The following is a 16,604-nucleotide window of genomic DNA, read 5'->3' as shown; positions in this document are numbered from 1 at the left end:
GGCGTTTGACCTCTGGCCTCTGTGTTATGGCTGGGGCCGTGGGGGGGGCCGCGCGGGGTCAAAGGACACAACAAGCCGGGCTAATCAGTAACTATACGCTAGATACGACACACAAACAGACAGAAAGAGAAAGAGATGCACGAGAAAATGTTGTTCTGTTTGAAACTGATTCATCCGGGCGACAGGAAGTGAACCTGTGTTTTCAAAGCAGTAAAAACACCAATTACAGCTAAATAAAGCATAGCAATTAAACATAAACACAACGGTCCCTGAGGGGGTCGTTTAGTCACTACAGCAGTGAAAGTGCAGCCGTTAATGGGCTCAGGACGAGTTAGAAAAATACAAGAAAGCAGTTAATCAACGTAGAAAGAAGAAAATGTCAGATCAATCAAATGTAATGCCTCTGCTTAGCTATAAATTAAATACAAATACAAAGTTTGACTAACAGACTTCTATGTTCACCACTGTGACCGATAGAGTCAGAGTGCAGAGTCAAGGAGCCTGATGTCATCATTGATCCCTATGGTCAATATTGAACCGCATCGATCTAACTTCTGTTTTAAAAGAGGTTTTTTCTTCTGTGTAATGTGACTTTGTATGAGCATCTCCCTTAATACAAACCTTTGGTCACTTTTAGGGGCCACACATTATTCCTATTCAGAAGTTACAATAACGTAAACCACAACCTAAAGAAAAATGATGGTCTTACAATAAATTATTATAAACATAAGTGATAAAGACATGTTGAATCATCGTGGACCCAAGAAAGAAAGTTAAGCTGTGGGGAAACAGAAGCCGATGAGTATTATTATGGTACTGTTTCCGTTTTTAAATCTCTTCTTAAAACCCATCTCTTCTCCATGAATCCTTTGATACCCTAATTTTATTTTATTCTCATTTTATTGTTCTGTCTTATTCTATAGCTGTTTTCTTTTATGTGTTTTACTTATATCTCTTATTTAGTGTTTTATAAGTTGGATTGGAATCGACCGTGTGACCCAGGACCTTTAAGAAGGACGGGGTCCCTCCCCCAATATATAAAATATGTAAACCACTCACAACCAGTTTGTGTAAATGATAAAATGTGCAATCTGTTTCATGTTGGTGTGTGTACTTGCAGCAGTGAACACAAATCACATTATCACAGGTGCACAGATGCATGATATAAGTCGTATTAGCTGTTGTGTCACATCTGGATGTGAGTTCAGAGGAAATATTGCGTTTGTCTTAATGGTCTTTTGCATTTGATTTATTTTACATTTGACTTGTAAATCTCCAACTTGCAATTTAATTTTAGAAAAGAAAAAAGGAAAATAAATATTGTCATTGCTTCTTGCTGTAATTTCAAATCCATTGATGATGTTAGATGGTCCCAGTCGTTTTATTGATAATGCTTGTGACGACTCCACGTCCGTTAAACTTGTGATTTATTTTCCAATTGAGTTACCTGAACAGAGAAGGATGGAAAATGTTTGGAGCTGCCTGAGTTCTGCTGTATCTACCGCTCCATCCACAGAACGAGTGGGACAGAGGAAGAGACTTGTCAGTGTTGTCATAACTCTTTCAGAGGTCACACACTATCTGCTTGTGTGTGTGTGCAACAGTTGATCCGTGCGCGACCGTGTGTGTCGCCCGAGAGTAAATGTTACAGGGCTGAGCGGCATTAGTGTTACCGGGGTGATGGCACAGGAGTGTAAAGCCAGGGGCAATATAAAACCTGTGCTTTCCCAGGATGCCTTTGTGGCCGGCGTGTGTGCCAGCTCCCGTTGCCATGGGGACGGGGGGAGGTCGTTAGGGTAACACGTCCCGACTCAGACCTTTTCTCTCATGACCCCCTTTCACCGTGCGTCATGTGTCCATGCCTGTCCGTCGCTTTTTTTCCTCACTGTCTTTATCTGTCACACACATTTGTGCACAGATGTGTGTGTGTGGTGGTGGGAAGGGGTGTGTGTGTGTGTGTGTGTGTGTGTGTGGTGGTGTTGGTGGTGGTGGGGGTTCCTGCATGCTGTGTGTAGCAAGCCCAGATGTCTGGGGCTCCGTGGGGGATAATGGTTTCTTTCACAGGCAGTGGGCTTGTGTCTCCCTCAGCAGCGGCGCATGCTTGCAGCGATCTCACTTCAACAAACTGAATGGGAGTTACTTACAACACTTCAACGCGCACACACACACACACACAGTGGAGAAGAAGCAGTTAACCGGAACAGAGTGTTGGTGCAAATGTTTGCTTATTGTGCGTTTTAAGCGATTATTAGCAGCAAGAGCAGACTTCTCAGAAGGAGTCGAGCCGACTACGAAGACGTCATTTCTGTAATAACACCACCCAAGCACTAGTCGGCGCTGTGGTTAATTTTTGTTTCTACTTCACGTCCAACAATAGCGACCAAAGATTTAACCCCCCCCCCACAAAAAATGCAGATGTGGCGAAGCAGCCAGAAATACTGAATCGGAGACACGCTACTATCAACCGAAGCTTTTCTGGTTTGTGTCACTGTGACACGTGGTTACATTTGTGGGGAGGTGCATGTCAGGATACGGTGCTAAGGTCCATCCAGAGTCTAAAAACCTCAGTCAAATCCTCTACGTGTCCACTGATGGCCATATAAAGTTTACAAAATCTAAAATGCATAAAAAAAGACAAATATCTAGACAAATGATACTTATAAGGACATGGAGATAGCCAGGAAATACTAAACTTACACTAAACTATGACTTTTTGGTACTTTAGTAGTTAGAGTACCCCCTTATTTGGATTAAAAATGGATGCAAAAGTTATAAAAAGTTATTTTTAGTTCATTTCAGTTATGATAAATGTAGCTAAATAAAAGACGCTAACGCTAAGAGCTTTACTGAGAAGTAGCATTAGCCTGTAGCGTCAAAAGCATAATTAATTTTACAGTTTGGACGCCTGTGATTCAATCTTATGCTGCTAATCTCCACGTTGACCTGTCACTTTTTGCCACTCAGTGATCGTAACCATGGAGACTTCGCTTGCTGTGACGTCACGTGCATAAATAAAAAGCAGTCATTTTGTTTGTGGATACAAATAGATTTTTTAATAATACAAGAAAAGACGCATTAGTCATTTCTCTGACATGGAATTAGCTTTTAGCATTTTCTTCTGTAGTTTCTCAGTTTGCTTGTATACGAGCTGCATTTGACTCATCACTCGACCAATGACGATGCAAACTGCTATACTGAGAGAATGTTATCTGACTTTAAAATTAAGCAAATAAAAAGTGCAATAGTAAAAATGCACCAATGAAGGTTTCACAAGTTTGTTACAAGTTGAGTGTGCTTAAAAAAAAAACAAAAAAAAATTAATTAAAAGCTGACTTGTGCACACCTGTGTACACAAAACTGTAAAAAGACGTCCTAGCTAGAGGACAGTTCACCATAGCAACGGAACAAATTCCTATGGTAGACCTCATCACAGCCTTGTAATCAGACATTAGGAACAACAACGCAGAAGCAGAACAACTTCTGTGCAAAAACACCACTTTCTAACTCACCATCCAGGAAAAGTTTGGTTTAAATTCCTGTTGCCCTGGTTTCTGATTTTATTTCATTTTTTCAGGGGATATATCGTGAGCTGGGAGACTGAGGACCTTTATAGATGTTTTGTTTTTTGAGTGACTTAAATTTAACTCAGCTGAAAAAGTCTTAAGCCCCCCTAAATAATTGGTGTTGTTTTATTTTATTGTTTTGTGCTGGCCAGAATATGAGTTTAAATAAATGATTATATACAGTATGATCACTTAAATGTGATCATAGTATCAGGTAGAGCGACTAGTCATAATGAATTAACAGTAAACAATTAATATTTGACACACTGACTTCATACCAGATCTCTTACTGATATGTTTACGTGTTCTTTATTTAATTATTATTGCCTTAAAATGGAGGTGGTTTATTATTATAAACTTGAACCACTGTGACAAATCAACTTTATCATGAGTCTCTTTCTTTAGTGAATATACAGCCACGTTTCCAGTCATTTTTGGGCGTTAATGATAAAACAAAGTCAGCCTGACATTAACAGTCAGTGATGGTTTTTAGAAAATCCAGATTTTTTTAAATATTTCTTGTTAATACACTGTATATGTCGCTGTGGTCTATGTAAGTGTTAAAATAAATTCTTTAATATCAAAACATAATAATGATGATAATTAGATTAGATTAGATTTAACTTGTTGCATATCGCACACTTATACTTCCTCTTGATCTTCTCACGTCCACACAAGGATTTTTCAGCCTCCCATACACAGAGGACACACAACACACACTCCCAGACAAAAGAATGACTGAATGGATCACATTTGGTGTCCCTCAGGGATCAATCCTGGGCCCATTTATTATTTTTAAAGCACAAACCTCATAGCTTCACATGAGGATTTCAAATTCTCTAATTAGAATCGTTACTGCTGAAGTAGCTACTGTAGCAGAAAAGTTTCAATTAGCAAGAAAGCAATGTCATGGTGTTTTGTAATGTTAATGAATATCATCCTAAAGATCAATAATGTAGAAATTGAACTAGTTCTGTTTACTAAATTTTTAGGAATTATTATTGATAGTAATCTTACCTGGTCCCATCAGATTAAACTAGTGACAAGGCAACAACAGTGAACTCTCATACTGCTTTTAAAAAACATCTGAAAAAATATCTATTATCTCGTCCTTTTTGATAGATTTTTTTTCTTTCCTGCTGGTGACCTAAGTAACTTTATTTTTGCTATTTTCTAGTTTTTTTTATGTCTTTAAGCCTGCATGTAATATGTATTCTGTCTGGCTAGCTGTGATTCACGCCTGTAAAGGCTTCGTTCCCACCTTGCACAGATTTTCTAACGCAAGTTGTGCTAAACCAACAAACAAAACCAAACTAAAAGTTGAATGAAAAGGTGTCTCCAAACTTTTGACTGGTTATATACGGGCACATATGTATTTGTGACTTCCCTATTCCTCATCAACAAGCTCCTTTACTCACTTCCCCCCTCTGTTGGCCAATCGGGAGCAGAGCTGATGCAGGATGTCACCTTTTGGCAGGACGACCTGGACTCACTCGCTCAGGAGTGAGGGGGGGGGGGAGTGGTGCCCACATCATTTTCATTTAGCAGGAACAGACGCTGAAGCCTTGACGGCAGCAGCCCCGTCGCTCTCTCTCTCTCCCCGTGAGTTTTTTTTACACATTCCCCCGGGGCAGGTAGCAGGTGCCATCTGTCTCATAGCGAAGCAGTAACGGGTTCACCGGGAGCGAAGGCTTTGGAACGAAACCCTCGAAACCCAGAATGTAGGTCAGCGGGTTCCCACACGGGCCCTTTCTCTGCTGCGGATGAAGCCCCCGAACTCTGTGGCTCGTCCTCTGAAGTACCTGAAGACTTTCCACTCTCACATGAGAGAACTTGTGTTTTCAGTGTTTAGCCGATACTCTGTTTATGGGCTCATATTTGACTCTTTTTCCACAGCTGAATCCGTTTAGTTTGGCCGCCGCAGTAATATCTCCCAGCGGGCATCGGTACACATTTATCTTATCTTTAAGTATCTAAAAATCTGAGAGATGGCTTGTCTTACTCAACCCTACAGCGCTCTGTGTGTGTGTGTGTGTTTGTGTGTGTGCATGTGTGTGTGTGTGTGTGTGTGTGTGTGTGTGTGTGTGTGTGTGTGTGTGTGTGTGTGGCAGGCAGGATCCACACTGTGCACAGATGGTTGTGCGGCGGCAGCGTCTCGTCCCAGCAGGGTGTATTCTTAGCTCCCTAAAACCCAACAAGTGAAATGAGATTAGACGACGCACACGCACACACACACACACACACACACACACACACACACACACACACACACATGCATACAGAAAACCCAAACCTCATCCACCACACACACACACACTTAAGAATGAGCCCATGTGTGGCGCGAGGCTGCTGCTGCTGCTGAGGTCTCCTGTCTGGAAGTTTTTCTCTGGTTCTTTCCACATCTGCGCTCGCTGACTGAAAGCAGCACTGCTCTCTCTTGGTGACACACATGTTCATATTCCTTCTTTTTTTATATTAATAGAGCAGCTTTGTGGTTGGAAATAATCACTTATCTTACAAAATTTGCACCCCTGCTCGTTATGTTACAGTATATATGAGGTTACTTCTTTACGCCGAGAGACATATTTAAAACCTTTTTTTTTTTTAACAGCTGCACTATTCAGAATTTTAGGTGCATTGTCTTCAGAAATGATCTGGAAAGATACTTCGGACTCAAAGAAACTTTACTTTATCACCATGTCTATATATATATATATATATATATATATAAGTGGGTTTAAAGACCCCATGGCATCAGGGCTTAGATTCTACAGACCTCAGATTTTTTCTGTTTTATTCTGTTCTTTTGGTTTCACTAAATTCACAATTTTGTTAATGTTTTATTTGCAAAGTTATGTTTCTGTATGCCTATGAAATCAGAAAAATTTCAAAATCTTTATTTGTCCCACAATGGAGAAATTACAGATTTTTATTTAATTTATTTTAAAAGCAAAAAAAAAAAGATAAAACATTATTTTTTAGATTTTTTTAAAAGAATCTTTTTAATTAATTTTTTATTTATTTTTTTAGAAATTACCTTTTTTTTTGTTTGTTTACTTTTGCTCATATGTATATATAGTGCTTAAGTTTCCGTGGGCTGACATTAGCCCCTGGTTGCTAGTTAGCTCACACTGCTACATTAGCTCACTTAGGACTAATAAAGCAACTACAGTTTTTACATACAAAAGTAGAATTTGTTGTGAAATGACACTAATTCTACACTAGACATTACAGCGTAGCCGACGCGGCTTTCTTATGTTTTCTTTTCTATTCACACAAGACACTTTAGCTAATTGCTGAGATACTTTAGCCAAATATTTTGTCCACTGTAGGTTATATGTAAACTGAACCTGTACATTTTTTGTAAATCTTACTCACAACCTTATTCTAGTCTTATTTGCCTTTATTCTTATGTCCTCTTAGTATATGTTTTTCTTTTCTTGTCTTCAGCCTAGCTAGCTCTCCAAAACAAAACCCCGTCCCTACAAGGGTTTTCATTCCATGAGTGTGCAGAATGTACAACAACACTCTGATTACGCCGAGAGACAGTCCAGCTGGAATAATGGTGCTTAAAACAAACCAACCTCGAGTCCAACAGTGGCTCCTGCATCACAAATCGTTTTAAGCTACTGAGGTGGCAATACCAGCAATAACCACTAGATGGCAACATAAAGACTTCTCCTGCACCCTGATGTTGTCAGTGTCTGTAATTAACTTGACGAACAGACTCCTCGTAATCACCTGACTCGGCATCATCACACAGAATTTAGTCGCAGACGATCCACAAGTTACAACTCTTAGGATTCAGCCATTTATTGTAACAGCTGTAAGAGCTCAGCTAGTCAGAAACGTGTCCTTGACCGGCGCATTCTGATGTTCCTGAGCCATTATGTTTTACAGGAATGTCTTTATTGCTACATGCAACACTGTGCAATTTAAAAAAAAGCCTTAATATGAGAATCTGATCAAAGTATTTGGGTGATTGTCAGAATAAATCACAGCGGTGGGTGGGTCTGAGGAAACGCTGGGATTTAATATATTTTAACCCTGTCGAATGGTTTTGTAACACGTTGAAAGTGAAACATCTACAGCTGTGTTTCAGGAATCTTACGCCGTCGTACATTATCTGTTTATACAGCAGCATTCGCTCGGATGAGTTCTTGTTGACAAGTGTATTAACGGCATCGTGTTTGATTGCGGCTTGGCCGCGTCGATGCTGTGCATGCAGACCATGTTATAACTGTCTACCTAAGGTTCACACTCAGAATGGGAGGTGAGGTGTGTTTCCTTTTCCTTGTTTTTTCTCTGCATGCTTCATTTTTGTCTTCTTGATTTCTTCTTTCCATCGATAAAGACTTAATAATCTCATCCTGTATGCAGGTACACACATGCATGCTATGCTATATTTGGTGCAAATATCTCCCAATTGTGCGAATTATGTCTGCACACACAGTATTTATTTTGCTGTGGATACTGTGCATCTTTACAACCACTCAGATTTCCCCTACATAAAGCAAAACAGCAAATCGCATCCTTCCTATGAGCAACTGCTCAAACCTTAACGCGCCGTCATGTTTGTTGTAGCTGTGGCATCCGACGCGGAAATACTCCACGTGTTTGTGCATCTTTTTATACACCTTTCCTCCATAATTCAGGTTGACATGTTTGGGAACGCTGGGATTCTCACTACGGTTAAAAATAAAAAGTCCTGTGGTCTTTTGAAAGCCGTGGACCCCGGCGGTGCTGATTCATTCGCAGGCGATAAAAATAGGCAGATGTGTTATTTCGCCTGCCTTTAAATGTTTTTGTTATGGAAATCATTTTCAGTATCATCTTACGGTCTTCAGCCCCCCCTCTCTCTCCCCCCTCCACCCTCCTGCTACTTTTCCCTTCTTGGCCAGAATCAGGTGAGTCAGAGTCCTCGTGAGGCCTGAATGGCCGCCTCACCTTATTATCCTCCTGCAACATCTGCATCAATCAATAGTGTTGGAGCTGACATTTGTCATATTATTGGGGTTTTCTGGTTTCATATGTAGACATTTTGCAGCCAAGCTTTAAATAGCCTGTTGACCGCAGAATATTTGTGTGTGTGTGTGTGTGTGTGTGTGTGTGTGTGTGAGAGAGACAGGGAAAGCGAGACGCTGCCAAGAAGTGCGTTTTGGTGTGTGTGTGTATGTGTTTGTGTGTGTGTTTGTGTGTGTGGGTGGGTGGAGGGCGGCTGGGGAGGGCATTAGTGAATGGCTGTGCTATTGCATCCTCCCAGGAGACCTCTAAAACACACACAATCTCGTCCACACACACACACACACACACACACACACACACTACCTTAGAAGCGCACTAAACCCGCCTCCTTCATCCCAAAAAAAAAAAAAAAAAACTCCCATTTCGCTGCCATACCTCTATATCCTCGCACCGCCCCTCAACTAAAGTCGGCGCACACGCTCTCTCCTCTGCCAGACGCGCGGAGACACGGGGACTGAGGTGGGACTGTGCGTTTTTTTTTGACGCTCGCTGAGTCGTGTGCATGTGTCCGGGCAGAGTTGGAGACCGAGCGGCAGCGCGGTGACAGCGGAGAAACCGCTTTATCTGAGAGACGCGGACGCGGATGCCGGTGAACCCACAAGTGGACAGGAGAGAAGAAGTTCATTCGGGCTCGTTCATTCTTTTTGCCTTATTATTATTATTATTACTATTATTAATTATTATTATTTTTTATATCTGACAGCCTCTTCGCGAGCTTTCCGGGCGCGGCGTTAACGTGCAAACCGAGAAGGAAAACAAGTTGATTAAGAAGAAGAAGGGGCTATTCAGTGCGAGTGGCTCCAGAGTTTTTACTACATACACACACACATATATATATATATATATATATTTTTTTTTTTTTTTTTTGCATCCCTCGTTACCCCCTCTCCCCGTCCCATCTGAGCGCGCAGTGACAGGGGGGACGGGAGAACCGGGCGGGCGGACGGACGGACGGACCGTGAAGCCGCGCGTCTCCCCCGGTGAATGAGCCCCTGGATGCGGGACGATGGAGTAACACCCTTAACCACCGGACGCGTCCTTTTCATTTCCCCTTCTTCCCGCCGCCGACCTCTCGCACGCATCGGGATTATTTCGGCTCTCGGTGACTTCCCATCCTTCCCCCTCGAGATGACTGAGGAATATGTTTTGCGGTGCGTCCTGATGCTCTGCTGCGCGCTCCTCTCGGCCAACGCGAGCAACTGGCTGTAAGTCACACATTTCTCATCGTGCAACTTTCACCTCTTGGTGCCCCCCCCCCCCCACCCCCCTCTAATTCACCTGTTCTGTTATTTTTTTGCTCCTCATCTTCGCACCTTCTTCCTCTTGTCTTCTCTAACCTCCGCCTCAGCGGTGTCTCAGGTTAATTTTTAACCATCACACACTCACGCTGTCCCTTTCTCTGTCCGACTTAATGACTAACACCGCGTCACCCCCCCCGCAAATACCCTCACATATTACAAGTAAACCCACGAGGGAAAAAGGCACATGTTTTTGTTTTTTTGGAAATGTGCAGGTTTCCTTTCCACATATATAAAATGCATTCTTTAAAATTAAGCAGCACATTGTGTAAATCTGTGGCAGGTGGATTTAAGATTCATGGATTAGTGCTGGTAAAATTTTTACTGCATGTTTTTAAACAGAAATTTTAGTTTTAGAGTTAATTTCAGTTATTTAATCATAAAAATGCATAAATATTTACTTTATTAAACCAGACCACACTTGTATCAGTCATCAAGAACCAATCATCTCTTACAACCCAGGACAAACTATTGTTATTTAACCTAAAGAAAGGTTAAAATATTTAAAAATTTACAATAAAGAATAAGATCAAACTACATATGTGCATAAAGCAAATCTTATTGGCAGCGTAGAAATAATTAAAAGCATCTTAAAGAATCTTATAACACACGTATGGATTAATTTTAGGGGATGCTGAGGCGGCGGCGCCGCTGTAAAAAGCACTCGGCCTGTGACTCTGTGCGAGCTGAGTCGTGCCACCTCTTCCTGGGGGCCGGTCGGTCGGGTCGCATGTGTGTGCCTGCTCTCCCTGCTGCCTGTGGGAGGTGGTTAGGTGGGTTTCTGCATTCCTTTCGCAAGGCTCCGCTCCATTTTCTGCTGCCATTCATTCTTTTTTTTTTTTTTTTTTTTTTTTTTTTTTTTTTTTTTACTCTGGGCAAATTTACGAGCCGCGCTCATCATTTCGAGATGACTTGCTCTCCCGTTTCCCTCTCGCCTGGCGTGGGTGTCGATATGCTGAGAGTTTCTGTTCTTTAAAGGCGGCGGAGGTGTGGGGGGGTGCCCACTCTCAGATCTCAGTTTTTTATTTCTCCCATTTCCTTGTAATCAGATTTATAACAGCCCTCAGCCCTCTTGTCGTTGGCACACGGCTGCAGAGGAGCCTCGCTGTGTTCCTGCTGACAGACTCATCAGAGGAAGGCAAATTAAAGCCCTGCCAAACAGCACTGCCTACCTTGAACTCTGTCACTGAGTGCAGGGTAATTGTGCTGTTTGGGGCTGAAGGCGTGGTGACAGCAGCGCAGAGCAGGCATGTACAGGCAGGCTGCTAAGCTCCACAGCATTATACTGTTGAGGGCAAATCTGCGTGTGGGGCTGTGTGGACGACTGCATGTGAGCCCTCAGCGCTTCAGCGAGGGTCAAAGGACGGGAAGCAGTTAGGATATAACGCTGCTAACAAGTGGGCACGGTACCATTAAACTGATAAAACTGATGATTGAAAGGGGCAATGTTTTGTTTTTTTTATTCACATGTCAGATAAACTCCTGTAAAGACACGGGGGGAAAACATCTGGTGTTTCATTGGTGGATTTATTTGACCATTCGCTGTTAATCGAACACTTCAAAATGCTGGAAGAAAAATGCGTGTCATCAACGAGGAAGTGCCGTGACCTGACTGTTGTTTTGTCTCCTGTGTCTTCGCTGGAAGTCGTCGTGCGGTGTAGTCACTCGGTGTGTTGCATCAGATGGTTGCGATCGATCGTAAACCGGCGTTAGCCTCCATTTACACGTATCGTTACACTGAGCATGTGCGTAAATCAGGAGGCAGTGTCCGTATGTGACCGTTGGTGGATAGATGTTTGAGGGGAGTCTGCAGCATCACATGGAGTAGAATAATAAAAAAAAGAAAGTCTTGCTGGAGCCAAGGAGAGTATTTCTTCTCTGACATCCAGCGGTAACACTGTCAGCTAAAGAGCTGGGCTGTGGAAAGACAGAGAGGAGCTAAAACAACCGTAAATGACGGCAGAAATGCAGCACTCTGATGTGAAAAAGGCAAGTAAATATATAAATAACATCAAGGACATGAATAAATGATGTGTTTTATTTCTCCTGTTGCTGGGTGGGACGACACATTCTGGAGATACAGATCCAAAATAACCCCCAAACATAGATAAATAGACAATAGTTTTGTTAATTAATAAAAAAAATAAGCTCTAGCTTCTTGCGTTTGGACAGAAAGGTTTTTAAATATCAGGGACAAGACAGGACGAACCCGTTAAAACAAATTAACCATTTGATGAAGATGATCATCGCCTTCTGCTGCACTCTTCCTAAACTCTCAGAGAACTGCTCGTCCCGCCTCTCAGCTGATCTTGCGTCACATTCGAGCACAGGCTGAACCAGACTGTTTGTTTACCTCAACCAGTGGCTCTGCCTGTCACCTTTAGCCCGTCGGCCCCGGGATGCGATCAGGTTCCCCGGTCCCTGCGGCTGCTGAGTCATGCTTAGTGTCCTGGCTGGCGACCGAGGACCCAGATACCAGTTCCTCCTACTCCTCTTCCCCCTCACCCTGCACTGCTCATTACGCTTGTTCTGCTGCACCTGCACACAGGTCTTTTTTATGTGTGTGTGTGTGTTGATGATTTCTGTATATGAGTAAATGAGCTTGCACCTTCCTCGACAGCGGCTGAGCAATTACCACACTTAGGGGTGGATGGTACGACGCTTCATGCTGAATACTGATATATATGATATGAATGTTTAATATATCAGCATATTTGAATACAAAGTGTTTGTAACGCTGTGCCGTGGCGCTTCTAAACACACTTGGTGCGACTGTGTCACTACGAGGTGAAGATGGAAAGGTCTGAAAAATTAAGCAGCAGAACGAGGCAGTGTCGGTCGTTTGGGTTTTATTTAGGACGTCCCTGATTTCTGGGGACAGTCCCCGTTTTGGATGACCTGTCCCCCAGTTAAAGCTGCTCCCGAAATAGTCCCCAATTTCAGCTTTTTATGAATGAGAAAAAAATGTTGCGCGCAGACTACAGTTATTATGGTAGCTAGATGTCACAGACATAGCAGTTTAAATACGTTTAAATATGAATAAATATGGAAAAAGAAATGGAACCGTAATTCTTCAGGTTTTATTAATTAGTCCAAAACATTTTTGGACATTTCCTTACAGGCATTCATGGTCCTAAGATCACGAGCGATTTGACTTATCCATTAACTTTTCCTCTGAATAGAGGTTTGTTTTTAACTTCCGGAGACCACATGTCCTCATATGGGGACGTTAAGTTTTACGTTTGTGGCAGATTATTCTGCTTCATTTAAACTTTTATCCTCTTAACTAGATACTAGTTGTTGTAAAAACATGACAGCGGCTGTTTCAGCTGATTTTTTCTGCAGCCGATCACGTAAAAAAAGTGGACAAGGTACAAAACCTCATCAAAATTTTAAGTTTAAACCTCTTTTTTTATGCTTATTAACTGATCAGTTCTTTCAGTAAATAACGAGCTATAAATTTGCTAATTAGTCAAGTACTTGATTGAGGACGTTGGGACTGCAGCAATGTTCAGACATGAAAATTAATAGTTTTATATTTTGTTACATATTAGTGACTTTATTATAATATTGAGCGAAATAATCCCAACGTCCACATATGAGGACATCATTCTTTTTCCAAAAACTACTTCCTGTTCAAAGACGATGCGTAGTTTTATTTTACTTTCTACTAATCCCAAATAAAGAGAAATGGAGAAATTAAAAATGCAAACCAACCTAAAGTTCAGGTCTCAGGAGGTTAATGAAATATTGGTACAGAAACCCGTGGTCCCCTGAGGACATATCCGACTCCTTTATCGGAAGTGTCACCTTCACAATTGTTGGACGGATCGTGCAGTGAATCCAGAACCAAGGCCTCACTCAGGTTCTAAAATCACCTGAGAAAACACCTGCAAAACCAATGACTTTGTCATTAGCCTCAACTGAACTGCTAATTTTCAGATGCTGTAATAATAAGATCCTAAAATAAATGACACGTGAACATGGGTTTAGGTGTTCATCTAAACCAAGCCTGGCCAAGACTGAGGTTTTTATTCACTAATATTTTAAAGATACAAAAAACAAAATGCATCCCTGTCCAGTTTTATTTATTTGTTTAGTTAAACTGTCAAGAATTTTCTCTGGAGAAATGATTAAAGTCGCCCATTTACTGGCTGGAGAAAGCACATCCCCTTTCAAAAAGCTGGACAGAGCAGAGTGTTTGCTTTCTAAACACTTCGCCGAGGAACAGACGGATCAAGTGTGGAATCGCTGTGTGTGGAAGTGTGTGAACATATACATGCATATGTCCTGGAAAACCACGCTAAAGAGGATGGCAGCTGATGGGTAACCAGAGAAAGCAGAGACCTTGGCGTTTCAGTACATGCTGGCGCCTCACGCTTCTTTACACTCGCACACACACACATCCGAGGGGGAAACCTGTGGTGTGTTATTTTGAGCCCTCTTGTCACCAGCGTGTGTACAATTATTGTGGCACACTTGGAGCCATGGGAAAAGGCTTATGGGCGGTTTAGGGCTCCTGCGTCAATTTGGCGCTGTAGCTACGGCAACAGGCCCCAGCGCTGCATCCTGACGTACAACCTCTCCCAGAAATGTAACTACGTGACGCGGCGACACAGAGCGCAAGAGCTGTGATTGGTCCTCTAGGTATTACTCTAATCCGGCTACTTTTATTTCAGTAACGAGTAGTTTAACTATTTCCAAACCAGTAATCAGATTAAAGTTACTTCTCCGAGTTACTGTGCGTTGCTATTTTTGCCATGTTCCTGAGTAAAAACACACATTTTTGATTCCCCAACCACAACACAAACAACAAAAGCTGGACTTAGGTGCAAAACCAGTAAGTGGAAGTTGAAGAAGTTGGTCCGGTAGTATGTTGTAGAGCATAGGTCTTCAACAGGGGGCGGTACTGAGGAGGGGTTGCAGAATTTTTGGTTGATTAGACATTTTTTATATATATACATAATTTCACCCTTCAAATTTAAATTTCTTTAATTACACATTAACATGAATCCAACACATTTCATTAAAGGGATAGCTTAATATTGAATGCAAAATGATGATAATAATAATATATATTTATAAATAGCACTAGGCCGAGTTTAATATAGAACACATATAGTAGGTAGGTAGGTCTCTACTTAATTTATCCATCAATGTGTGAGTCCTTGACCTAAAAACTGTTGTAGAGTAAATGCTGCTTTTTTCATATATAAAAATATGTATTTTAAGTTAAAACTGTTAAAAATGCACTTATAATCAAGTGAGTATCGGCAAAACCGATTGTCGTAATGACGTTGAGGCGACAGTTGAATGTAACTAGTAAAGTAACTTGTAATCTAACCTAGTTACTTTTAAAATCAAGTAAACTGTAAAGTTAAAGGAGAAATCATTAATTTGTAGTCGGATTACTTTGTCAAGGTAACTGTGGCAACGCTGTTAGCGTGTCTCCGCAATTTTTGTTTTTGTTTTCGATCAGTAAAGATGGAACATGTTTGAAACGTTTGAATATTTTACAGAAATACGGAGGAAGACCTGCGCGTCGACTTTCTGAGAAACCCGTAACTTGATCAGTGCAGTGTTTCCACAATAGGTGACAAAAAATTGGAGTCACAAATGGTTGAACACACAAGGCGTGACACGTATTTTTAGATTCAGCGTGTTTCAAACAAACCTTTAATCACTCATCGTTGGGACTCCATAGTTAACTCAATGCAAACAGGAAACACTTTAAAGTCGTCAGTGTCCTTCAGTTTGTCAATACTCTTATAAATAAAATGCTTAACATTGGGCTAATGTTGGTCCTCAGAGTTACTTATTCCATATTAACCAATCAACATGCTTTATCTTAATCTTAGTATTTAAAACTGTAGGAGCTTGAAAAGTGCACAAGTAGTCGATTGTGTTTTGCAGATAGATCAGAATCACTCATTTCTGCTGACGTTACGCACAGAGCGTTCTTCATACATGCTGAATGTACAGCACAGAGCTCCCACACATGTGTGTTAACTGTGTAAACAGTGAGCGGGAGCGTTAATGGTGCATGTCCAAACCTGCCTGCAGCACATGAGCGATGTCAATTTGACGGCTGAGCTTATCTCCTCATCTGTCCAAACTGAATGCGAAAATGAAAACAACCACAAATTACTTCTACTGCCTAATGCGTTAACAACATAAAAGATTGTTTGTATTTTTTTTCTGATCTGGCTTCTTTATAACCACCAGCCACAATAGCAGAGATGACAGTCAATTCACCTCCTGAGGTTTATGTGCTGTCTGTTCCCTGGACTGATTTTGATTGTGTGATAGTCATAGTTGTGCAAGAGGCAGTGACAAAAATTTTAAAACTAGAAAATGAAGTTCAAGTGCACATAGAATATCAACATGATCTTACCATAGATCTTTAGGAACTACAGACAAATTCCTTTTTTTCCAAGCCACATGTCATCTTAACGCATTCTTCTCCATTTTTAACCCATTTTAACCACTATTACATTTATGTTTTGGTTATTTCGCCAGAACACGGGTTCAGTGCTTCTGCTCTCACCGTCTCCTATAAACCGTCTCTCTAGTGAACAAGCTCAAACAAGATGATTATACCAGGCGTAAACAAGTGAGTGGTTAAGAAAGTTCTGGAAAGCTAAAGAAGCACATATCTTGTTCAGGAGCTGGTAGAGTCTCCGACACACGGTAGCTAAAAAGTTTCTCTGTCTGCGTG

The 16,604-nt window shown here is 41.5% G+C and overlaps 1 protein-coding gene across 1 annotated transcript in view; it reads left to right on the top strand.

Annotated features, from left to right (window-relative positions):
- The first annotated feature begins 9,009 nt into the window (after positions 1-9,009).
- wnt4 (wingless-type MMTV integration site family, member 4) overlaps positions 9,010-16,604 on the top strand; it is a 28,436-nt gene continuing 20,841 nt past the window's right edge. The window contains exon 1 of the mRNA XM_047584290.1: positions 9,010-9,793. Within this exon, the coding sequence (XP_047440246.1) occupies positions 9,573-9,793 (221 nt within the window). The 5' untranslated portion in view covers positions 9,010-9,572. The remainder of the gene's footprint in view (positions 9,794-16,604) is intronic.

Source organism: Mugil cephalus, chromosome 4 (genome assembly GCF_022458985.1).
Source record: "Mugil cephalus isolate CIBA_MC_2020 chromosome 4, CIBA_Mcephalus_1.1, whole genome shotgun sequence".
NCBI lineage: Eukaryota > Metazoa > Chordata > Actinopteri > Mugiliformes > Mugilidae > Mugil > Mugil cephalus.
The sequence above is the reverse complement of the archived record's forward strand: the minus strand, read 5'-3'. Positions and strand labels throughout refer to the sequence as shown.